Consider the following 27,071-nt stretch of genomic DNA (forward strand, 5'->3'; position numbering starts at 1 on the left):
ACATTTATGCGTTGTTCTTGACATTAGTGAAAGCTTGTGAATGGGCATTTTTTCACTTGGGTCCTGCCAAAGATGCTCAGATTTATAAGTGTGCTCAACAAAAGCCTTCCCATGTCTTTGAAAGCATAACAAGCAAGACACTGCCTGATCCTGTCGCATCATTTAATGGGCTATAGAAATCTTTAGCGGCATCACCAATATAGTGCCAGGACCATAAAAACATGTACCATTTCTCCTCTGGACAGTTTTTAGAACAAAGTCTCTGCCTCCTTTTTATTTTGGTTTAGAGAGAGGACACGTGTGTTTTTTGTTTTTGTTTTTTTATTCCTCCTTTATGTATTTCAGGTACTTGTAAAGCGCCATCAATTTAGGCACTGCTTTACATATACATTGTACGTTCACATCAGTCTCTACCCTCAGCTTTGAGCCCTGGTTCACACTGGGTACGATTTGGAACGATTTGAGATGCGATTTGACATGTCAAATTGCATCTCAAATCGGCGGCAATTGTCGGCAATGGCACTGTCCTAATCAGTGCGACGCGCATTTTACTGCAATTTTGAATTCGCAGCAGTGTGAACCTAGGCTGAATCTAAGTTCCCGAACACACATTCAGCCCAGGTTCACACTGGGTACGATTTGGTTCGATTTGAGATGCGATTTCACTTGTGAAATCGCATCTCAAATCGGCGGCATTTGTCGGCAATGACACCGTCCTAATCGGTGCGACGCCGCATCTGCGGCGCTGCACCGATTTCAAAAAGTAGTTCCTGTACTACTTTTTGCGATTTAGGGACGCGATTTACATAAACATCTGTGCAGAAACCTGCACAGATGTCTCTTAAATCGCGGCCGAAATCAGGACTGCCAGCGGGAGTGAAATCGTGCGAGTTGAGCTGAACTCGCACGGCTTCACTCCCGCAGCCCAGTGGGAACCAGGGCTCATACCTAGTACTATAAACCAGTGGTCTCCAAACTGCGGCCCTTTGCTTGCCTTTATTTTTATCCGGCCCTTGGGGCACTATCTCTCCCACTGATACGAGACACTATTCTGCCATCTGACACTGACAGTGGAGCACCATTTCTCCCACTAACACCACTAATGGGGCATTATTCCTCCCCATGATACCAACGATGGGGCACTATTCTTCCCCCCCCTAATACCAGATGTTTAGTCCCACTGATGCCAGGAAAATTTCAACCCCCCCCTGTCCAAAGTCCGGCCCTCCAAGAGTCTGAAGGACAATAAACCGTCCCTTTGTTTAGAATGTTTGGAGACCCCTGCTATAAACGATCATAGCTGACCATTTTTCTGTGTACAAATATTCTTACATTGTGTACATGGCCAACAGGTTATGCCAACACCTGGAGCTCGACATTTCCACAGAAAACTTTGCTGATTTCTATGAAAACAGACTTGGAGACGCACAAGCTGGATGAGTCAGAGCCGAGTTCAGCATTTTGTAGACTTTGAATGGCACTTTAGTATGCTGATCTGGGTGAAAGAAGACCATCTATAAGCAGCAGGGCATGTTGTGTTTTATGCCTTATGTAAATGCCCAGTGATGAGGTAATTGATCATTATTGGAGAGTTTTTTTGGTTTCTTGAGCAGTGCTTTTTAAAATGCATGTTTATGTTTAGCAGAGAGCGAGTCAAATGTCCACTTGTATGCAGTTCATGTAGAACAGTGGTGGCCAACCAGTGGCCCGGGGGCCACATGTGGCCCGCAGAGCCCTCCTATGTGGCCCGCGACCTCCTGCTCTGGAATGGTGGGTTGGCAAGCCCATATCGCAGGTTGCTGGCCCGCCGTACCGCTGCATCAGTGTTGTGAATGAAGCTGGTGGTGGAGGAAGAAAGCGGCTGTGGGGCAGAGCCCCATAAGCCGATGCTTCCTCTACAGCGCTGGCTTTTGCCACAGGCAAAGTTTTTGGCAAAGTTCAGCTAACCCGCAGGATAGACACAGGTGTACTACACTGCACCCGCGAAATGGGTAAACCGCAGCACATCAGTGTGAAAGCAGTCTTAGGCTCTTTTTACACAATCAGCCCGACCAAATGGGACCCTCAATCCACCAATATAGAGCGACAAGATGTCCGTTTATGCCCGCCTACCTCCAATCCGAAAAACAGAAGGGAATTCGTCCCCTTTCACCTGGGCGGATCGGAGGGCCTATAGAGTAGCCGTAACCTGTCATCCGCACCCTCTGCTCATTGTGGAACGCGACTGGTTACCAAGTTGCTTAAGTGGCCCTCACTCTTCAAAAAGTTGGGCACCCCTGATGTAGAATAATGGCAGCCCAACAGTTGGTCCTTTACGCCTGTGAACTAATATCTTATGAAGCATAGGGGTTGATTTACTAAACGAGTGCGAAATCTGGTGCAGCGCTGCATAGAAACCAATCGGCTTCCAGATTTTTGTCAAAGCTTTATTGAACAAGCTGAAATTAGAAGCTAATTGGCTAGATTTTGCACTCTCCAGTTTCAGTAAATCAACCCCTAGTACTCTCAGATGGTAACCCGCGAGGTACCAAGCTGTCACCCCATGCTACCTCATGGTATACGTTGTAATAGTGTTGGTGTGTTGTTACTTGTTGTTTTTTATTTGCCGTATTATGCGCTTTACTCTTAGCGTTAGATCCCTTGTTTCAAAGGTGTGTTTTCTGGGGACAAGGCAAGGGTCTTATAAATCGCACTATGAATGCAGATCCCTTGACCTGAAAAAATGATGTGCTTCAAGTTTTAGAGAACTTTAAACTTAATTTGCAGGTTAATGAAGGTTGAGTTCATTTTTCAGGACACACTTTTGGGGGGTACTTCCTTTTATCATGGCCAATCGCTGCTCTGATCCAAAAGAAGGGAGTAGACCCCGGAAAGGTCCTACCAAAATGTGTGATCTTTTTGGTTAAAGAAAAAAGCTGTCATATTAAGCTTTGCACCATTGCCAACTTTGTGCACCAACTTCATAATAGAGAGTAGCGGATTAAATGTTTTACATTGTACTGTGGTGATGTGTGCTCAAATAATGCCTGATACACAAGGGGAGTTTAGTCCAGTGGGCTGACTGAAAAAAAAAACACACCCTGACAGATCGCTGTACTAACACAAGCAATGTTAGTACATCAATCTCCCCCGCTGTGCTATTCTGTTATGCCGGGAACTGCACCCCCGACTGATCGAATGGTGGTTTTCCAGTATGATATTAGATTAAAGCTAGTTATTAGATCAGCTTTCTTTAGACAGACTGCTGTACAAACGGGCCTAATGTTGGCTGATTTCTGTTGAACCAGCTGATATTCGACCTGTGTGTACCAGCCTTAAAGTGTTCCTTAACCCAGGACCCTGCATTCTTTATATCTGGTCTCCCACAATACACAGAACATAGAAATGCAAACGTTTTAGTAAATATAAACTGCTAAATACCTTTTCTCATCAGCAGTTGTCTGGTTAAATCTTGTAGGAGTTTTCATTCTCTAACGTTTCTAAAAGGCTGCAGGACCCCTGACCCTCTGTCTGGACAGTGCTGATTGGCTCTGTGCTGATCACATGCACTTTCCCAAGAAAATAAAAAAAACACTCAGTATACACCAAACTGAGCATGTGCAGCTTGTCCCCAGGGATCTGTTCTATCAGGAGATGGTTTGGGGACTGTGGAATAAGGGGATGATCAGAGAAGATAAGCTCAAACAGCCCTTTTTTTCACAATGCAGAGGACTAACCCCCCCTTAAAGCAGGAGTTCACCCGAAAATCAATTTTTAACATTAGATTGAGGCTCATTTTGTCAAGGGGAATCGGGTGGTTTTTTTTTTAAATCGAAGCAGCACTTATCGTTTTATAGATAGATCTTCTCCGCCGCTTCCGGGTATGGTCTTCGGGACTGGGCGTTCCTATTTGATTGACAGGCTTCCGACGGTCGCATACATCGCGTCACGAGTAGCCGAACGTTGGTGCGGCTCTATACGGCGCCTGCGCACCGACGTTCGACTACTTTCGGAAAATCGTGATGCGATGTATGCGACCGTCGGAAGCCTGTCGGAAGCCTGTCGATCAAATAGGAACGCCCAGTCCCGCAGCCCATACTCGGAAGCGGCGGAGAAGATCGCTCTCTAAAACGGTAAGTACTGCTTCAATTTAAAAAAAAAACACCCGATTCCCCTTGACAAAATGAGCCTCAATCTAATGTTAAAAATTTAAGTTTTTGGGTGAACCTCCACTTTAAGTTACACAGTGAGTATATCAATAATGATTTACTGCATTACTGATGTAAACAACTGATTACATGACTAGTCCTGCAGAAAAAGGTACGTTGCAATAGTTAAAGGGGTTGTAAAGGTAAAACTTCTGACAATAACCCCCCCCCCCCACACCGAGCCCCCTGTTATACTTACCTGAGCCCTCGCAAGTCCCTTGCTTGTCTGGAGGAGCTGAGACCGCTGCAGAGGGACCCCAGAAGATGCAGTTCGGGGACACTGCAAAACGAGCTGCACAGTGGAGGTAAGTATAACATGTTTGTTATTTAAAAAAAACTAATAATTCTTTCACAAGCTGCTAGCAGGCTTCAGCTAACAGTGCTGAAATGTACTGAATGCATATAAAGCCTTGCAGACAATCAGCACTCTCATTATGAGCCTGACCCTGGAGCTGCAGTCATACAATGTGAAGCCTGTGTGTATAATGCCCAAAGCAGAGGAAGATCTGGATCTCCCAGAAGTTTAGATTTAATCAGTAAACGCACGTGGCTGAATATTGGGGATCCAATTAATCCAGTTTGATCATCCCTTTCTCTCCACTTCCCGTGGCCTTATTTTGCATCTGTTTCTAGAATTAGTAGACTTGTGTAATCCAACCTTCCAGCATCCTGATGTCTGTTCCTTACAGGTGACACAAACACTAAAGCTTGGTGATCTCACAAAGCGTGGAAGTCCCAAACGTCCCTTTTGGTTCAGCAAAGGTTTCCTGGCTCCGTAATAAAGAGGGGAATTTCCATGCCAGTCTTTTATACTGAATAGATTTACACCTGCATGGTCCACATTTGACCTCTGTCTATTCAGGTTACAAAGCCAGTTGCTTGGTGAAAACTTTCTAGTTTGATTTTTTTGTTTATATATTAAAAATGTTTTTTTTTAAAGAAATTCACTTTACAGCGGGTACAAAAGCTCTAAATCTGCATTTCAACTTTTTTTGTACTAAAAAACAGCCCTAAAAGCATTTTCTAGGAACCCATAGGCTGCTTTCACATTGGGCGGTGGAGCCGTTTGTAGCGCCGCTATACCATCGTATTTACCACGATATTCGGGCGCTAGCGGTGAGGTTTTACCCCCGCTAGCGGCCAAAAAGGGTTAATACCGCCTGCGTTGCGGGCGGTATTACTGCGGTATTACCGCGGTTTCCCATTGATTTCAATGGGAAGGCGCGGTAAACACACCGCTCCTATACCGCACCAAAGATGCGGCTAGCAGGACTTTTGGGGCGGTCCTGCTACCGCACCGCTTCAGTGTGGAAGCCTTCGGGCTTTCACATTAAAGCCTGCAGGGCATGATTTTTTCATGCGGTATAGCAGCGCTATTTTTAGCGCTATACCGCATGAAAAACGCCTCAATGTGCAAGGGGCCTTACTGGGGCAATGGGAAAATGCCTCTTACATTGGTAGTTCGTAGGATGAATAAAACCCTTATGCCCTGTACACACGATCAGAGTTTTCGTCGGAATAAACTCCGACAGGTTTTTCCGACGGAATTCCGTTCAAGCTGTCTTGCGTACACATGGTCACACCAAATTCCACCCATTAAAGGGCTATGACAGTCCTAATAGCAGTCTTTAGATAAGATGAAAATAGTGCAAAATAACAATCTTAGTGATGTGTTCTGAAAATGTCCTTTTGAGAACCAAATCCAGAAGTTATAACTTGCAATGTTCACCTTCACCAAAACTGCAGGCAAAAGACACCCAAATGTGCTCAAAGTAAGGATGGCAGCTTACCAGAGAGCAATGACCCTTTTTAATTAAAATATAAGTCAATTGCGCTTGTAGCAAAGTATGTTGCTGACATGGATGGATGGAGATGGTGCGGATGGAGTCAAACCCCCTGCCTCACTAATAGGCTCGGATCAGCATATGGAAATGAAAAAGTAAACGGCAATAGTGTAATCCCGTTTAATTAACTAAATACAATATACAAGTATAAAGCAAAATGGCTGCTTACATTCTGGGGTGCCACAGAGCCGGCACTGAGGCTAGATGGCGATATCGTGGGTACATACGATGTCCCAAGTGGAGATGTCCTAGCGTGCGTTCCACCTGTGAAGGCGGTGAGCCGGAGGTGACGTTGGTGCGTGACCTAGTGACGCCTCTTGTGGAGCCATACCATAACCGGATTGTATGTTTTGTTCTGTACCATGCGATCTGGTGCAGTTTGCAATGCGTTCTGCATTTGCGATGCGTTTGGGGTGTCATTAACTTTTGTATTGAAATCTGCATGAGATCACAAACACGCAGGGATCGCTGCATTTCCCGCTTGGCATATGTGTGAACAGGATGCCAAATTGCGAGCATCCTTAGGGATAGCATTAATGGAAATGTTCTCGGTGTAGTGCAGGATGATGGTAGGTGACACATAAATGCAGGTATATCAAATTACTATAACCTGAGGTTTGTTTTATTCCATTTTGTGTACATGAACACTTCCAAGGAATTTTTCTAAATGCTGTTAATATTTTATTCTACTTCTGTATCTTTTTTTTTGTTTTGTTCTAGAAAGTATAGTATATGGCAGTTTTAAAGATAACACAAGTATTTTATACAGTGTGTGTGTGTGTGTATACATTAAAACATTTTTATATATATATATATATATATATATATATATATATATATATATATATATATATATATATATATATATATATATATATAATATATATTTTTTTTTTTGGAAGATCTAAGCTCCTTTCTGCATTCAGTCCTATGCTGAATACATAAACGCAGCTGCACTAGTGTGTGGGACTCGATCACAGAGAGAGGCCAGGCAGTTTGGCCTGCAGCAATAGCTCCTGTCAACCATGGTGGAGATAATTAAATTGGGAGTAAATGGTGTGTCCCGGAGAGGCAGTAACATCTGTGGGGGAGTGGTATTCATGTGCTGCTCTGCTTGTTTTCCTTTTATATTCTAATCCAGAAAGGATTTCCTGAGGTTCTTGTATGCGTAGGCTCCAGCCACAAGAATGTGGTATATGGCAGACATTGATAACACTGATCACAAGTCAACAAGATGGATATTTTTATCAACATTTACTGTTTTAATGATGTAACATAGTCACAAGTTTTAATAGCTTGCAACATTTGTTGTGTTTTTATTAGTTGAAAATATGGTACCAACAGTGTGTTTTTCAAGAGACCTGCACAGTATTTCTATGGCATGTCACCGTTAACCTCTGATTTTTTTTTTTTTTTTTTATCATTGTGACCAGGAGGAAATTAGGTACCTAATGGGCATGAACGATTTGGCTGTTGTACCATGCAAGATCTAGTCGTTGAATAATCTTTCTAAGAAATTATTGTGAAATAAACCGGAATCTTGGCATTGATGAAGTACATTTGCCTATTGGGAGAAGAGGTGGAGGGCTTATTAGACATTCCCAGTGCTGGGGGTAAATGGTAGTGATTGGACAGGAAATTTGAACCCAGATTTATAGACCTTACTGTTAAGAAGTTTCTATGCAAAAAAAAAATGTTGGATGGCTATAACTGTTCTGGTGACAGCTCACTTTTGACTCCTGTGACAATGGTACCTACGTCAGATAAGAATTTCCATGTAGGGACACAGACCACAATAAAAACATCCAGGTGGAGGTGAACGCAGGGCACTAGATACAGTAGATGAGTGTTCACTACCAGCTAAAAATTTGTATCCAGTGCCTCATTTCCAACTTGGATTTCTGCACTTCCTTGAATTGTTCAAAGTTGATGTAGAATGCTGCAGGATTTATTTAATATCACCAATCATTCACAATGCTTGCATTTAAGATATACTTTTTTTTTTTTTTAACCCAAATTGTATCTGTTTTTAGTTTGTTGAATTTTTGTTTTTGCAATAAAAACTTGGTTGTTAACCCTTCTTCACACCATTCAAAACCAAAAAACTATGGGCTGTATGCACTTTAATAATGGCCTGCAAGAACAATTTTCCGTTTGTTAGAAAATCTTTTAATTGGTTATTAACATGAAATAACCTGATCCCCATTATGATCTGTCAATTTTCAGAATTGTGATCAACTTACTAGCCATTGCCATCCAGCAGGGCAAGGGGGCATTTGTTCATGATGAAAAACTTAACCAACAGATTATTGTTCTCTTGAGGCATGAGTGTTGGTTGTCCTATATTTTTTTTTTTTTTTAAATAAACCCTTTAAGCCCATGTTCACATTGGGAGGATTTGGCATGCGATTTGACATGTCAAATCAGATCCTATTGCCAGCAATGGTACTGCCTTTCCCAAAAGTACTACTTTTGGCTACTTCGGGGGTGATTTGAATAGACAATATGTGCATGAACCCGCACTGATGTCTGTAAAATCACCCCCAAAGTCGGACTAAAATGCCGGTTTAAAATTGTGCGAGTTCAGCTGAACGCGATTTTTAAACCGGTCCTTGGTGTGAATGTAGACTCATACCAATATTTATGTGCGTTTTGAGGTAAATATCAGAATATTTAATGCAAGTGGATCTCCTACTGTAAATAAAAGGACATAAGATCAGGCCATAAAAATGCATGAAATCACCTAATTATCGCTTTTAATGGGGTCAAAGGATTACAAGGTGACTCTTAGGGCTGACTCGATCAGTCACTGGTTGTGGGCAAGCTTTAAGAAGTCTCTTCCAGTGGGGCTTGGGCTGCTGCCTTTTAGTATGGCCTTAAGGTTGTTTCCGCATGTAGACATATGTAGAGAAAGGAGCGCCCCGTGTCCAATAATATGCAGGCTGAAATTAGTTAGAAGGCATTTATTGACACTAGAAACAAGTACATTGAGCCAATGTGTTTTCGAGGGAACAAGCCCTCCCCCCCCCTTCTTCAGGGCTGTTGCTGCACGCTAACAGATGGAGGCATGTTGCCTCAACAACCAAAGCCATCCTGACAGTGATCATTAAGATTCTTTGCTATTAACAAAACCCAATTGGGAACCTTCTCAATCTTTAAGCATGCAGCAACAGCCCTGATAAAGGATCTATTGTTCCTCTGAAACACGTTGGCTTAATGTACTTGTTTAATTTTTAAATAAATGCCTTTTAACTCCCCCTTCAACTTGCATATTATTGGATGCCGGGCGCTCCTTTCTCCACCTACCTTTCTAAGGGCTGATTTACACCTATGCGGGTTGCAGTTTGCATATTGCATTTTTCAATACATGCTTTTCATCCATTAAAGTCTATGAAACCAAAAACCAGATAAAAGTCCCTGGCCCTTTCCATAAAATGCACAGATGTGAACAACATTCATAGGAAACCATGTTAATTGGACTGTAGTGTGTTTCTGCAAAACTGAAAATGCACTTAAAAATGCATAGGTGTGAATCGGACCTAAAGCAACACTTGGTAATCCCTAACAATGTATTGCTTTGTGTATATTTCTTGAAATGATGTATGTCACCCAAAAATAATTGATGGTCACAGATGCAGTCAGAAATGCCCAGTTGATTCATCTTTGGTGCCATACCCACCTTGAAAAGACTTGCCCACTTTTAAGCTAATGTTCACCCAAAAGGAAGTCTTTACCCCTAATGATAGGTGTTTTTTGCTATATCCTGGATGTGTCTGGGTTTAAAACTATGGCAGAAGTCCTACTGTGTTGTTCATAGGTGTAAAAAGTCTGATATCGGAATATTTAAAGGTTTAATTTACAGGAAGCACCAAGATATGGTGTAACAATGCAGTAACAATTTTAAACAACTTTCTTTACTCCGTACAGTCTGACGGGTAGTTGACAGACTCAAATGTGACCTTGAAATCTAGTATCTACTTCTACCCTATAAAACTGGAGTTTTCAGCATCTACAGTCCCAGTCTTAGGGCTCTTTCACACGTCTGTTCCGTTCGTCCGTTTTTTGGACGTCCGTTAACAGACCGCAATGCTTCCCTATGGGTTAACGTCCGTTAGCAGATGAGCGTCCGTTAGCATCCGTCTGCGTTAAGTTCCGTTTTTTTGGACGGAAGAAAACCCTATTTTTCTTCTGCCAAAAAAACGGAACGGACGAAAAACGGACGTTAGCGGATGATCCGTTTACCATCCGATCCGCTAACATCCGTTTTTCATCAAAATATGTAAAAAGCCCCCAAAAAAAAACGGATCAACTGATGAAAAAAAAAATAATCTAAAAAACTGAGCTGACGTGTGAAAGAGCCCTAAGTGACAGTTTGCACTAGTGTTCTGTATTGTCAGTACATTGTCTATTCAGGCTCTTTGGATAGTAACATCAATCATCACTTTACCTTCCCACACACAAAGATCATCTCCAGCTTGAGCATAATTATGTTAGCAGCGCTATGCAACATTTAACAGGACTAGTGTAACTAACAAGTGGGCATAGTTTTGTTATGGACAATTCTTGGTATCCATGTGCAAATTATACAGGAACTAGGGTACATTGCTTATCAACATTGTGTGGGTTGGCGTAAAAAGTCTTATTGTGTGTAAGATGGTAATAGATCTGATGCTGAATGCATATAATTACATAATTGTTTTTCTTATATTTTGAAGATATCTGTATAAAACGGTTCCTTCCACCTTCTTCCTTACAACCCCAGCATCCTTGTAATAATGCAATTGTAGGGTAACATTCATTCCATGGGGTACTTTAAAAAAAATACAAAACTTGATTGAACAAACCAATTGTAATGTCCATCTATAAAAATAAAAAAAAACATACTTAAAGCGGGAGTTCACCCTAAAAAAATTTTTTTAACATGCTCATTTTGTCAAGGGGAATCGGGTAGTTTTTTTTTAAAACAAAGCAGTACTTGCCGTTTTAGAGAGCGATCTTCTCCGCCGCTTCTGGGTATGGTCTTCGGGACTGGGCGTTCCTATTTGACAGTCTTCAGTCTTCAGATGTTTTAGAGATACATCTATTTGACAGTCTTCAGTCTTCAGATGTTTTAGAGATACATCTTCTCCGCCGCTTCCGGGTATGGGCTGCGGGACTGGGCGTTCCTATTTGATTGACAGTCTTCCGACAGGCTTCCGACGTTCGCATCTATCGCGTCACGAGTAGCCGAACGTCGGCGGCTCTATACGGCGCCTGCGCACCGACGTTCGGCTACTTTCGGAAAATCGTGACGCGATAGATGCGACCGTCGGAAGCCTGTCGGAAGACTGTCAATCAAATAGGAACGCCCAGTCCCGCAGCCCATACCCGGAAGCGGCGGAGAAGATGTATCTCTAAAACAGTAAGTACTGCTTCGATTTTAAAAATACTACCCGATTCCCCCTGACAAAATGAGCATCAATCTAATGTTAAAAATGTTAATTTCCGGATGAACCTCCACTTTAATAACTGGCTGTGCTCTTTGCAAGCCTAGAGGTGAACCGATACTTTGCAAACGGCATCCAATCACATCAAAGGAAAATAAAAAAAGAGCAATTGTTTGCTTGCACATGATTGGATGATGGAAATCAGTTGAGCTTTCCCTTATTTACTAAGCTCTGGCGCAACTACACTTACAAAAAGTGCACAGTCACAGTCTACAACTCCCTTGTGTCTTAAGGTACTTGGCTGCCACTGGATGGATTTAGGGAATAGTAACTGGAGAGATTATAAAACTTTATGTGATTGCTAATTATTACTTGGATACCTGTGTTACTTTTTTATTTATTTTTTATCTCTGGATATGCAAGGACCAACTGAGATACATGAGAACTGGTATCACTAGTATGTTAGTCCTCAGTGCTAGCACACTGACACTGGTAGTTTTCAACACAGTCTTAAAGCTGATCTTCTAGAATGGGTGGGCATTTGCTATAATGTGCAAGTACTTCCTGGAGTAACCCGCTCCAGGTTGCACAATATGGTATACTTGAGTCCCAGAGTGCCCTCCTCCAATGCTGCCACGTCCATGCTTCCTCTCATTGGTCCGTCGCCACTTCGGAAATCTTCAGTTTTTACTTCAGGTCCGATGTCTTCAGTGTCTGCCATTGGGCAGCCACTGATGCAACACCTGTATATGTGCACAGGATTTGCATTGTCCTTGGGGCTTGGCTGCATTTCCAGCCTCTGTAGGAGTGTATACTGCCTTGCTTATGTTTCACAGTTAAGGCTCATACACACGGTCAGACATCAAACAAAATTTCCCTTGGATTTTTGTCCTAATTGATTTGTCCGGCCACACCCATAGCATACACACAGTCAGACTTTTCTGCAAACTTTTCTAAAACTTTCCTAACATCACGTGTTTTTTTTTTTTTTTTTTTGCTCTTTTCTGCTCTTTACCGCCACCCTTTGGTTAACTTCTGCTATTGTTTGTTGCTTTTAACATTGGTTCTGAGCATGCGTATTTGCACTTTGTCCAAAAGTTGGTTGGATTGCTGTACACACGGTCAGACAAGGCACCATCAGACTTTTGTTGCCGAAAAGTTGGTCCGTTTGCAGACCCAACTTTTTGTCGGATGAAACCCGAAAAAGTTGGTCCGATGGAGCGTACACGCGGTCAGACAAATTGGAAAAGTTGCAGATTTTGAAGTTGGTTGGCCAAAAGTCTGACCGTGTGTATGGGGCTTTAGTGTGCACTAAATGAAAGCTGTACATGGCAATTAGGGGTGCAACTGATCGTGCCCGATCCGCGATCCGAACGGGTCGACCTGTTCGGATCGGCACAGTAAGCGATCCGCGGAACGCACCGCCGCCGCGGCCTTAGGAAAGACCGCGGCTTCGGCCTAGCTCCGGAGCGGTCGGCCATCTTGGTACACTTGGCGGCGGTGCGCGCTGACGTCATCACCCCTCCCTCTGCTCGTGGATTTTTTTATTCTGCAAGAGCGCGCTGACTCTGCATGCAACCGGAGTACAGCGAGACGGACCGAGTACATCAGTACAGTGAGTTGGCTAATGGCTTAATAGCCATTAGCCAACTCACTGTACTGATGTACTCCGTCTAGTAAAACAGTAACACTGTAATTGCCATTTTTGCCACTGTAATAATAGTCATAGCCAACATTGCCCCCACACTAGTAAACAGTAACACTGTGTGTATAGCCATTTTTCCCACTGTAATCAGTGGGAAAATGGCTATACACACAGTGTTACTGTTTACTAGTGTGGGGGCAATGTTGGCTATGACTATTATTACAGTGGCAAAAATGGCAATTACAGTGTTGCTGTTTTACTAGTGTGGGGGCAATGTTGGCTATTGCTATTAATAGCCATAGCCAACATTGCCCCCACACTAGTAAAACAGTAACACTGTAATTGCCATTTTCCCAATGTAATGGTCCCAAAAATTGTCCGATGTGTCCGCCATAATGTAACGGTCACGAAAAAAAAATCGCTGATCGCCGCCATTAGTAAAAAAAAAAAAATTAATAAAAATGTAAAAAAAAAAAAACTTTTGTTTGTCTTGTGTTTTTTTTATTTATTTTTTTACTGATCCGAAAATGATCCGATCCGTGACTCCTGATCCGAGGATCGATCCGATCCGTGAGTTTTTTGATCCGTTGCACCCCTAATGGCAATGCAGGAGTAAAACGCTGATTTCTTTTGCATCTGCATTTACTCACTCATGCGCCTATGGTGGTTCTCCCCAAAAACGTGTTCGGAGAGAAATGCCATATGCCGGTAAATAATGATGCTGAAGCAGTCTGCAATTTTACTTGAGCAATACTGCTTACAGCCATTCACTTGTATTGGTGACTGTATATGGCATGTGTGTCTCCCCAGGAGAGAGCAAATTAGCTTTGTGTTGTGTTAACATATTTTCCTGCTTGAGGTGTGAGCGATAACCTCAGAAGTCTGCTACCACTCTCTCATTGTTCAGTCACTGGCTGGAGGCAAGAGGGTGCCAAAGGTGTAATGTTTTAGCCAGGCATAAGCACATTTTCTTTCCTGCAACCATGAATCTCTCGGCTATTTTGTTCTCCCAGTGGGGGGAGCCAGATCGGTGATTAATTTATTGCTAGCGGCTATAATCTCATCAGAAATCCAACAGGCTGGTTGATTCGAACCATCTATGCCTTAAACTGGAGGAGCAAAAAGTAGAGTCTAATTTGAGATGGTCCTACATTAGTAGAATATTGTTAGAAAGATTTCTAATTGTTAATGGGAACAAATCGACTTTTCAATTGCAGTAACCAGAATATTCGGAGGAGCAGGATGGAAATTATTTCTTAGAATTTTCCAAATGAAAAAAAACTCTTGCTGTTAAATCTAAGAGCAAACCTAATTTAAAGTACTTTCCAATATCAGTCATCAAATGTACTGATGAGAAAGTTCATACAAATCCGTTTTTGTTCTAGTGTATGGGCCAGCTTTGGCTGTGTAAATCCTATGGCTTGTTGTAGTTGACAGGTAAAATGGCTACCAGATATGTACAGTATTTTATGTGTGTGGTTATTTGTTTTTCCTTGGAATTCAGCTTTAACCTTTTCCCAACCAACACATCTTTAGCTTACTTTGTCATGAGTAGGGATGGGCTCTGGTGTGTTTGGATCATAGTCCCAACCCACCTGAGCAATCCCGCCAGGAAGCCCTTACAGCACACTGCCGGTCATAGGCAGCGTGTATGTGCAGCTGCAAGCTGGGAAATGCCTCACTGCCTATGATTGGGGTTGTGTGGTGAGGGCTTCTTGGCGGGATTGCTCCGAACACGCCTGAGCCCATCCCTACTCATGACATAATGTAAGCTTAACATGATGTGTTGGCTGGGAAAAGGTTAAAGCTGAACTCCAAGGAAAAACGGTTAACTAGTCATGAGCAGACCCACACATTGCCAACAATTTTGCATCCAAAAGTTACCATGTATCCATTCCCAAGAACTAATAAACCAATTTGGCTCCTTTCATCTCATTCTAGTGTTTGGGAGCACTCTTTGGATTTTCGGCTCTACTTATACTTCTGTAGCATCTGTATACAGGTATATGATACCTAAGCCTGGTACACATCAGTTTTTTTATTTTTTTCGTTCAACCCAGCAGACTGAACGGAAAAAATGGAGGTGCTCGCTGCACTAGCTGTTTGATGTTGGTACACTGATCTCCCCGCTGAGGTATTGTGTTCTGATAGGGGCACTGTCCCCCCGCCAGAACACACCGATTAGCACTCGCAGCCATTGGGTTCCTGCACTGATTAGATGCTGGTTTTCCAGCTTGTCCGTTTGACAGAAGCAAGCCATTCATCCAGCTTCTGTGGCATAGGCAGGTGTACACATGGACCCGTGTGTACCAGGCTTTAGTAAGGTACACGTGAGCATTTTTATACTATATAAAATTATATATTTTATATAATATTTTTGAAAGGAAGTATAACTTTAATAACTAGTAGTTATTTAACTGGGTGGAGGGCTTCTCGGAAAGAGTCAGGATACGTGTCAAGTAATGCTAGCCAAAGGCAGGTGACATTCTTCTGCTCTGGCATGTGGTGGTGTTGTCTTTGTTGCCTTTACCATCTAAACTCCAACTGTCATTTTTTTTAAAAATACAGTTTTGAAAGTAGAATTTTACAGGCAAGTCTGACAGTCCGATTAAACACATTACATTGCCTGATTATGTGCATTGCAGAAAACACGTGTCCACTCCAGATTACACAAATCTGTATGAACCCTAGAAAATCCTATGGGATTAACAGAGAAAAATCCATGACATTGGATTAACCCCTAAAGAAAAGGTTTGCTTAATTTCACAAAACGAGAAAATAGAAGAAATGTAGTGAAGGTCATGCACTGGGAGTGGCGTGCCATGAATTATGAGTGTTTTGCTGTCACATTCATAAAATAGTTTCTCAGGGACTTTCAGATTAATTACGTGTTTTTTCAGTCATCACCTTTCACAATGAGCAGGTAACCAAATGACAACTTCTTTATAGCATTTGTCAGATATTTGCCACTTTTTTAAACTTGGAAATACAGGGGGATTTTTTTTTTTTTTTTTTAGATTTTCAGGTTTACTCAGAAGTGTATATAGGTACTCGCCTGTTTATGCATATAGTACTGCAACTACTATGTGGCTACATGCTTGCTAAACAGGTATACAATTGAAAAACACTCTCGTTGGTCACGTTTTGCATAGTCTACTATGCCCAGTAAGTATGCATTAAAGGAGTTGTAAAGGAAAATGTTTTTTCACCTTAATGCAATCTATGCATTAAGGTGAAAAAACATCTGATGCTGCCAGCCCCGAGCCCCCCTTATACTTGCCTGACCCCTCGAAAGTCCCACGTGTGGTCCCGAGATCCTCTTCGCCGCTCAGCCTGCCTGCTGATTGGCTAGAGCGGATGGATTGAGAGCAGCGCAGCCATTTGCTGGCGCTGCTGTCAATCACATCCAGTGACGTGGCGTGCCGAGGGGCGGGGCAGAGTGATGCAGTGAGCAGGTATGGCCGCTCGCTGTATCACGGGAGCGCTCCCGCATGACTGTGGTAAGTAATTGCGGGGAGGACCAGAGACAGCCGCCGAGGGACCCCAGAAGACGTGGATCCGTGCAAAACGAACTGCACAGCGGAGGCAAGTATAACATGTTTGTTATTTTAAAGAAAAAAAAATCCTTTAGTAACCCTTTAATCATATAGATTAATTCATCTGATTTGTTAAATTCCATGTATGGATATTTTTAACCCCCTCATTTCAAAGGTTAAAATACGTATCTTGTCGAGGGGTACATTACAGACTTACCCTTGAAGTTGACTGTATTAAAAAATAACGCCAGGTATGCATATTTTCCCTGCTTTTTTTCAGCGGGAATGCTGGGAACACAGTTCCCAGCACTGAATGTATTTTATGGCAAGGAGTGCTGTGGTGTGCTGGAGGGTCTATTGATGCTGGCTGCTGGGGGATCCATTGTTGCTGGTGGGGATCTATTTTTGTGTGGGTGTCTCTTGTTGCTGTTGGGAGGGTCAGTTGTTGGGAAGGATCTACTGTTGAAAGAGAGGTGTATTGTTGCCGGCTGCTGTGAGACCTGTTGTTGCTGCTGGGGTCTATTGTTGCTGGGATGATATTTTGTTGCCAAGGGGGGTCTTTTGTGTGTGGGGATCTTTTGTCGTTGAAGGGTCTATTGTTGCTGGGTTGAGGTCTGTTGTTTCTCGGCGGCGGGGGGGGGCGGGAATTATCAAATGCCAGACAAATTACTTGGTAGTACAAAATGATACTTGGTTCTGTATTTTCTAAAAGGGGTGGAACTGGGAGGTGGGTAGGGTGTGGAGCCAAGAGACAGTGCTCAGGGGGGAGTTCTTGCACATATCCTCTGAGAGAAAAAAGCTGTGGATATTTTTACATAGTTACATTGATCCAGCTTAGACCAATACAACTATGTGTATACCATACCTGGCCAATCTCCCTAGTTGGAAATCGGTGAAGTAGGCATTGCTACTTGAGTGAGCTCCACTAGCTTTTGGGTCCTGTGCTGAGCAGCTGCATTGTGAACACGGGTTTGCTTGCTCAGCACAGACGGCATTCAGAGAACGCTATGCATTTTCTCAATGAATGCAAAGTGTTCTCTGATTGGACAAGGTGGAGATCATGTCGTCGTCACCCTGCCTCTCCACCTCATTCAATCATAGTATACTTTGCTTGCATTCATTGAAAAATTGAAAGGCGTTTTCTGAATGAGCAACCTCTTGTATTTGAAATGCAGCAGGACTGCTGCTCGGCAAGGGACGCAGAAGCTAGTGGAGATCACTGTAGTAGCAAAGGGTACTACAGTGATTTCCAGCTTTCAGGAGCCTCCCACACATGTGGTATATACATAGTTACATTGGTCCAAGCTGGACCAATGTAACTATGTAAAAATATATGAATACCTGAAATGAATTCTTAGTTATAGCCAACTTTAGCCACTCTACAGAGTGAGGTCTTCTGTCAGGCACCCCTAGACATGATGAGCATTTAACCCTTGAGACGAGGGGGGCACTACAAGGTGTTTATGTGCTCCAGCCAGGAGTTCAGTTTTAAGCTAGGTTCACATTAGTGCAGGCTGTAGGTAGGTTTGTAATCTCACACCTTCCCGCACCCACAGAAAAAGATGCAGTTTGGGAGATGTGAGGGGATCATATTCTAATGGCACCCCCACTCACTGGAAACCACACTACACTGTGCAGGTTCCCTGTGGACGCATGAGAAGGTACAGGGACCCTTTACCTGTGTTTTCAGTGGGTACAGTCCACTTCATTCAAATGGAATGGACTGCTGTGCCCGAGCAAGCTGCATAGCTGTGAACCTTTGCTTTGCCCACACAGGCAAAAGCTACTGGTGTTGTGTTCTTTAATATTGTCCACTGGTGTCAAACACAAGGCCCATGGGCTGAATCCAGCCCATTTCATGAGGTCCTCGCACCGCTCCAGCCCTCCTCTGGTCCTCCTCCAGACCCTTACTTTCTGCTTTCCAGCAATGCATCCAGCTTCTTCCCAGCAGCAGCATAAGGAAAGTGGGTGCACTGTGATGTAAGGGAGAGTGGGGGGACTAAACTTCTGATGTTGGGGTGGCTCTTGACATCTAATGTAAGGGGAGGGGATGTGCTGGACATCTAATCTTACAGATACAACCGGCCCTTTTGAGGGCAATCATAATGATGATGCGGCCTGCGATAACATTGAGTTTGACACCCCTGTACTCTATCATGGTAGCATATACTTGCCTTTCTCTTGTTGGCCTTCCACTGTATTCAGCTATTCGAAGTGAAGGCAAGTAGAAGTCAGTAGAGTCAGTGTACACAGGGCTGTGTCTTCCCAGTACTCACACCATTGAGACTCACATACTTCAGAGTTTTTTGGCTCGGTTCTTTCTTTTTGCTCGAATTCTTTTAAATGGCACAGAAGCACAGTGTTACAATAGCAGACAATGCACCCAGACCAATTTACTTTCCGTGCAAGGTGTTAGAAAAATGCTTTGTGTCCCATTTTGTGATTGAGTCCTTCAGCAATCCTGGTTTGTCACCCTGAATAGGCAAAGCACAGGTTTGCTTTAAATTTGTATTGTAGTGTTTTTTTTTTTATTATTTAAAAAGTTTCCTGTTTTAAAACAAGAGTTTTGAAACCGGTTGAGTAAAGAAATATTTATTTGTAGCCATTCATTTTCATGAAGCAGTTGGATCATTTTAATGCTTTTAGTGATTTGCATTCGGTATTTGCTGTCCAAAGTCCAAACAATAGCCTGCGGTTTGTTCCTGTTTATCTGCTTTGCCTGATCCCTGATGGGTGAGGTTTGTAATGGGAGTTGTTTTTTTCTGGAAGAATGCATAGAATACATGATACTTCACAGCCTCCTTTTATTTGTCACATTCCTGATACATCCCTATAATTTCCTAATACTAAAGAGGCTGTGTTTTTCCTTTATTGCAGCCTACTCTGTTATACGTCTACTCTCTGTACAATATATATACTGTTAGGACTACATCATTTACCATGAGATATTTGAGACTATAGATTGACAGTGAATAGCTTTTAGGCCACCCTGTTGTTTAAGTGCCAACTTCAGATCATTAGCAACCCCCACCCATCCCTCTCTAACTACTGGTATTAAAAAAAAAAAAGTCTATTTTATTTACCTGAAGGGTGTCCACATGCGTGATGTGATAGGTGTAAATGACGCTTCATGCTGCCAGGGTATGTCATATAGGCTCCTAAGGCAGGAGGGGGCGGTGAAGGGACCAGTGCCAGAGAAGATAATGAGCAGAAAAAATGCCTGGTCCCCAGGACATGAAATTGGCTTTGATTCATTGTGACTTTGAATCATTATACATTGCATACTAGCACATTATGTGAAACTTGCCTTCGAACGAAGCCCTCCAGCGGCGCGCTGTCACTGCTGAAGACGCGTCCATCTTTACCCAGTTTTCCTTCCGGGTTCCAGGACTCCAGTTGTGTGAGCGACCGAAGCTGCGATGACTTCACTCCCGCATGCGGATTGGGAGCTTGTTGTTTACGGTACGGGTATGCCGTTCCTTCAGAGCGCATGCGTTGGTGACTTCAGCGGCTGCATCTACAGTAAATATCTCCTAAACAGCACACGTTTAGGAGATATTTAGCGTACCTATAGGTAAGCCTTATTCTAGGCTTACCTATAGGTAAAATTCATGCATGGGCATTTACTCACACTCCATTTCATTCTTGCCTGAAGTCAGGTGTTAAAGGGGTTGTAAACTTCAAGGGTTTTCACCTTAATGCATTCTATGCATTAAGGTTAAAAATACTTCTTTAGTGCAGCAGCCCCCCAGAGTCCCCCTTTTACTTGCCTGAACCCGATCGTTTAAGCAATGGGCACAAGAACAGCAGCTCCAGCCACTGTCTCAAGTTCTCATGGGATAGAATAATAGCAGGAGCCATTGGCTCCCACTGCTGTCAATCAAATCCAGTGTCACGGGGCCAAATCCTGCTGTCTATTTTAATAGACGCAGCAGCAAGACTCAGGAGCATGCACCATGGAATGCGGCTCTCCGAGGGGGCAGTTGAGAAGAGGAGGAGCCAGGAGCGCTGCTGAGGGACCCCAAAAGAGGTGGATCAGGGCCACGCTGTGTCAAACCCTTGCACAGAGATGGTAAGTATGACATGTTTGGCATTTAAAAAAAAAAAAAAAAAAACCTTTACACCCCCTTTAAAGAATATCTGTACTGAATTAAAAGTAACTAAACTTATGTCAGAACTTTATCTTTCAAGGAGCTTCAATCCCAGATGAAAATGGTTATGCAAACACCCCACTTCATCACAATAAATAGTGCCATAAAGTGGCCTCATGCATCTTACTATTGGTCAGTGAGGCTGCCCATCACATTGGGTGACCAGTACAATGCAGGAGGGGCATAGATTTTTCTCCACTGTTTGTCCTTCTTTGTTATGTAGCGGACTACTCCTGTTGGGGAGGCACTGCTTTAAATTTAGAGAGGAGTCTGAATGTTAGTTGACTCAGACTCATATCATTTTGGCTAAATTGGGCCTCTGTTTCAGCTGTGGCTGAGCTGGGAGTGACCACTGTTGTTCGCCTGGGGGTGTTGTTACCGCCCCAGGCCAAAGGGTGGCAGCAGCTCAGTCAGGGTAATATTGGGTGTCCCCCCTCGGCAGCCAATCAGTGGGGGTTGATCGTCCCGCTGTGCATGCTGGGGAGGGGTACTTAAGGAACAGACGCCACTGGATTGAGGTCGTCGGTCATTGGTCTGTCGTCCCACCACCTCGTGGCCCTCCTGGCCGGGGGTGCATGCTCCTGCAATCCTGGCTCCGGGACCACGTTGGTCCGGGGTTGTGATTGGTTAAGTAGGCTCAGTAGTCAGACTGAGTCTACGCTGTCAAGGTGATCCTGTGCTGTCCGTCCTGGAGGGAGGAAGCCCGCTTGATGAAGGACCTATCTTGGAGAGGACCAAGCAAGAGGCTGGTATCTCGGGAGAGGCCTGGAAACTTCATCGAAGGATACACCATACACTGAGAGGCTTGATGGTGATCGCCTATCAGACTTGAGTTCTACAGAAGTTAATCTGGAGAGATCCGGGTGCTGAATCCTGTGTCAGGGGATTCTGGACCAAAAGTGTCTCCATTCAAAGGAAGGTCTGTGGCAGAGACTGTACTTTGTTTCGTGAGCCACTCCGGCTGCTAGGCCAGTGAGAGGGACCTATCCGGGTGCGCAAAACACACTCTGGCTAGAGTGGCGACAAAAGCTGTGTTGCTGGAAGCAGGAGTGTTTCCGGATTGAAATTATGCACCTGAACCTATTTACCTGTGTACCCTTCCACCCCTTCAACCAGTTCTTCTTTATTACCAAGTTCTTCAAAATAAATCTAAGAAAAAAAGTGTCTCTCCTCGCCGTCCAGGGTAATAGATGAGAGAGGGGTAACATCCTGCCCGAAAATATCCAGCAGCTCCTTCGGGGGTAGTGCTACAGTGTGTGTATGTGTATATATAAATAATATACGTACGTGTGTGTGTGTGTGTGTGTGTGTGTGTGTATATATGTATATGTGTGTATGTATGTGTGTATGTGTGTGTGTATGTATGTATGTATGTATGTATGTGTGTGTGTGTGTGTGTGTGTGTATATGTGTGTATATGTATATATATATATATATATATATATATATATATATATATATATATATATATATATATATATATATATATATATATATATATATACACACAATTATTGTGTATCAAGTGCAATTCTAATGTGAACCTGATGCGGATTGAAGTCTTTGGAGCTGAATTCACACTGCACCGGATCAAACTCGCACATGACTCTTTTTTTTAGCCACCTTAGAATTGCACCACATTGATGTGAGCAGCCTTAATTAAAAACAATGTTCTTTCAAATGACATGCAAATCTATGCATTCTAAACGGGTCAAAATCACATCAGAATTTGCATCAGTGTGAACTGGTCCTTAAGGTTTAAAATTGGCTAATGCTGATTGAGAGTGTTTAGCTCCGCTGTAAGTGTAGACCTAGCTTTCGATTCAGAGATTACCTTTTTATATAGTGCTATTAGTTAATTTTAGACAACACATAGATGCCACATTTCAGGTTACAGTAGAATTGTGTACTGAGTGATATACAAACCTAGAGCATAGTAACTTGAAACTTTGTAACTCTTGTGCTCTTCTGTTTGTTGTGCCAGTGATTATCTACGGCTCATTAAATGCCATGCTCTGAGCAGTTGTACCTATTAAAATTTTATCGTTCAAATGGACTGAGTTTTTCTTGTAAGGCCCTACTGTTTCTTTCAGAATTGTTATTAGCCAAGAAACAGGCATTTTTCAGGAGTCATTTTTCCTAACATGCTGCTGTCGTTGGCTACCTTTATAAGCTTTGATCTTTTTTTTTTTTTTAAAGTCAAATCCGATCACTGATAATATATAATTGTCATTACTTCATATTGTATTCCTAGCTGTTTAGCATGCTGCAGCCCGTTTTCTGATGTTCTTTCCTTCCTTTGTTGCAGTGGACGGATGTGGACACATGGTTACTAATGAAGAGAGTGGCACATTGACATCGAAGAACTATCCTGGCACTTACCCCAACTACACCCTGTGCTTAATAAAAATCAAAGTGCCTGCTGGTAAAAGCCTATACCTAAAGCTGGCAGATCTGGATATCGAATCTCAAGACTGTGAATCTGCTTATCTCAAAATATACAAAGGATCATCCAGTGAAGAAATTGGTGAGTCTCTGGCATTTCCGCATTGCTGACATGCTCTCAAACTGGGCAGCTTCCTTTTTTTTTTTTTTTTTTTTTTTTTATAATGTTCTGTTTTTTTATTTTACAATGCACAGGCAAGATCTGCAGTCTGGTACTGTATTAATGGGAGAAAAATACACAAGGATAATGTCTGATGGCAACAAATTGTAGACTCCTTGGGGGCAGTGCCTTGAAAAAGTATTCATTCCTCTTGAAATTTTCCACATTTTGTCATGTTACAACCAAAAACGTAAATGTTTTTATTGGAATTTTATGTGATAGACCAACACAAAGTGGTACATAGTTGTGTAGTGAAAGGAAAATAATTGGTTCATTTTTATTTGATTTTTTTTTACAAATATCTGAAAATTGTGGTGTGCATTTGTATTCAGCCCCCTTTAATCTGATACCCCTAACTAAAATCTAGTGGAACCAATTGCCTTCAGAAGTCACCTGATTAGTAAATAGTCCACCAGTGTGTGATTTAATCTCAGTATAAATACAGCTGTTCTGTGAAGCCCTCTGAGGTTTGTTAGAAAACCTTTTGTAAACCGCATTATGAAGGCCAAGGAACACACCAGTCAGGTCAGGAATAATGTTAAGGAAAGGTGTCTCTATATGGAAACACTAACAGCGCTCAGGCAAACGATATTTTTTATATTTAGGAATAATGTTGTGGAGAAGTTTTAAAGCAGGGTTAGGTTATAAAAAAAAAAATCCCAGCTTTGAACATCTCACAGAGCACTGTTCAATCCATCATCCAAGAATGGAAAGAATATGGCACAACTGCAAACCTACAAAGATATGGCCTTCCACCTAAACTGACAGGGCAGGCAAGTCAAGGAGAGCATTAATCAAAGAAGCAGCCAAGAGGCCCATGGTACCTTTGGAGGAGCTACAGACATCCACAGCTCTGATGGGAGAATCTGTCCACAGGACAAATGTTGTGCACGCCGCAAACCAGAGCTACAATGGAATGGTTTAGATCAAAGCATATGCATGTGTTAGAATGGCCCTGTCATAGTCCAGACCTAAATCCAATTGAGACTCTGTGGCAAGACTTGGAAATTGCTATTCACAGATGTTCTCCACCCAATCTGACAGAGCTTGAGCTATTTTTCACAGAAGAATGGGCATACCCAAAAAGACTTGCAGGTGTAATTGCAGTGAAAGGTGGTTCTACAAAGTATTGACTCGGGGGCTGAATCCAAATGCACTCCACACTTTTCACATATTTATTTGGGAAAAAAATGTAAAACCAATTTTTTTCCTTCCACTTCACAATTATGTGTCGCGTTGTGTTGGTCCATCACATAAAATGTCAATAAAATTACATTTAAATTTTTGGTTGTAACATGACAAAGTGGAAAATTTAAGGGAGGTATGAATACTTTAAGGTACTGTATGTAAAGCGCTGCATTAATTGACGGTGCTATACAAGTACCTATAATAAACAGAAATCATTATCCTTTGATGCTTAGTTCTTATGAAGGAATTTCTCTTGCTTTAGGGTTACTTCACACATGTGTTCTGGACATGTTTGATGCATTCCAGTGCATTTTTTTTTTTTTTTTTTTTTTTTTTAACCTTTTTATTTCAGTTGAGGACATGTGCATTTCAGTGTGTTGTTGATGTGTTTTGCCACGTTCAATACAGGAAGATGTTCTACTTTTCTTGCGCTGGAATGTACTGCAGTGGTGTGAACTAGGGCCATTGGAATCCATGTTAAATACTGTCCATGCATTTTTGATGCCGAATAAAACGGACTGGACTTTCACTGGTGGGAAACAGCCCTAAATGTAAAACTGTATAGAAAGATGGCACGTTCCTTCCCCCTTACATGCAACATGCTGCGAAGTAAGAGGAATATGTAATTGGATAAGGATCCCCAGCTACCATTGTATAGGTATTGCCCCACACAATGGATAATCGTTTCTTAATTGGAGGTCTCTGTTCAGTTTTTACCCCGTGCAATATTGGATTATTTACAAAATATTTTGTTTCAAAAATAAAAATGATACATTTTGTCAATTTGGCTTTTTCTTATCACTTCCCTGGAAGGTGCTTTTAAAACAGAGAGAAATTTCAGTCTTCTGAGTGAATTGTGTGACACTTGACCATCTCCTCCCTTGCGTCTGCGCTCTTTACGTATGCCTGTCCTTTTAACTAAACTACACTTTCTTTAAACTCTTAGGCGGCCCATAGATGGGTTGACATTTTGTCCGGTTAAGCAGGAACCAGCCGAGATTTGATCCGTCTATGGGCAGGTTGGTTGTACTGAAGTTGATCCATTGATCAACTTTAGTGCAACCAGCCTGTTTGTTTTTTGAGGGGGGGCTCTTATCACTGCTATCAGCTATAGCTGCCCTTTAACGGCAAGCTTAAGTTGTTTTTATCAGATATGCGCTGTCTGCAAAACAAAACAAAAATTCTAGTTATTCAAATATTCTACTATTTTTCTGAAAAAAACAAACTTCCTGAAACCAGTGGCGGCTGGTGATAAAAAAAAATTGGGGGTGGAAGCAAACAACCCCCTCCAGGTCTTTACCTTCAAACGGAGCCTCCAGCCTGGGCTGTCACACCTCCCCATATACCCAGCGGCTTCCGTGTTCCAAATCTTCAGCATCCTAATTGGCCATAATGAGAAACTGGAAGTGACGTGATGGCAAATTTGAATTTGCTATAAACAAACGTGAGGGACATTCGGGGCGCAGTGCCCTGAGGACAGTGTAAAACAAGCCAATTGGAGCCTCTGGCTCTAATCGCATGCTTGTTAAAAATTGATGGACCTAATAGACTTCTATTAGTCCGGCGCCCCGCACAATGCACTGCATACACATAGAAGGGTTTATTTTTAAATAAATGATAATATGACTAAAAAATTTTTGCTTTAAGATGTTAAATTTTTTTAGTAATGTTATCATTTATTTAAAAATAAATTGTTCTATGATTTAGCTTTCCTATTGGTCAAAACCCCTTATCGACCGCCCGCCACTGCCTATAATAGTTGTTCTTTTGTTGTTTTTTTTGGGACTTTAAATATTATTGAGGTGACACAAAGGACAAAATGTACTTTTAGTATTGCTAATCACAGTATAATTCTATCATAGGGGGGAAAAAATTCTATTCTCACACTCTGGCTTTCCAGTTGGTAGAATGGTAATAAAAAACCCAGTCTGGCCCTGGTTTGTTTAGTGGGCAGCAAGCTTTTCCAGAAGGGTTTTTGCTTGTTAAGCATATACAAAACCAAAAAAAAATATTATTATTGAAACTTGGTTGTGGTGACTATTTGTTTTATTTTCCTTTTTTATTTTCACCTGGTGATCCAGAAACACACTTCATGTCTTAGGCTGACCATTTTTTTCACCTGGTGATCCAGAAACACACTTGCTGTCCTAGGCTGACCATTATTTTCACCTGGTGATCCAGAAACACACTTGCTGTTCTGGGCTGGCAATGCTCACTCACCACGGAGGAGCAGCGTTGTTACACTAGGTTGCTCTACTGATTGAACTACAAATGCTCTACTCTTTATTACATATATGGGATATGTTCTGTAGCACTCTGAAAATACCTGAGAAGGCCAATGACATTGTTAAGCTTTCAGCTTAATGCACAGAAGATACAAAGACACAGGTAGGATTAACGGATATCATCTATGCTTGTAAAGATTTTACAAATGAATGCAGACACCACATCTAAGGGCTGGTAAACTAAAACATGACATTTGTTTTTGG

At 42.3% G+C, this 27,071-nt stretch overlaps 1 protein-coding gene across 1 annotated transcript in view; it reads left to right on the forward strand.

Moving 5' to 3' along the window:
* The window catches only part of DCBLD1 (discoidin, CUB and LCCL domain containing 1), a 101,726-nt gene that overhangs the window by 19,170 nt on the left and 55,485 nt on the right, over positions 1 to 27,071 (forward strand). The window contains exon 2 of the mRNA XM_040350300.1: positions 23,098 to 23,316. Within this exon, the coding sequence (XP_040206234.1) occupies positions 23,098 to 23,316 (219 nt within the window). The remainder of the gene's footprint in view (positions 1 to 23,097; positions 23,317 to 27,071) is intronic.

This window comes from Rana temporaria, chromosome 4, assembly GCF_905171775.1.
Source record: "Rana temporaria chromosome 4, aRanTem1.1, whole genome shotgun sequence".
Taxonomy (NCBI): Eukaryota; Metazoa; Chordata; class Amphibia; order Anura; family Ranidae; genus Rana; species Rana temporaria.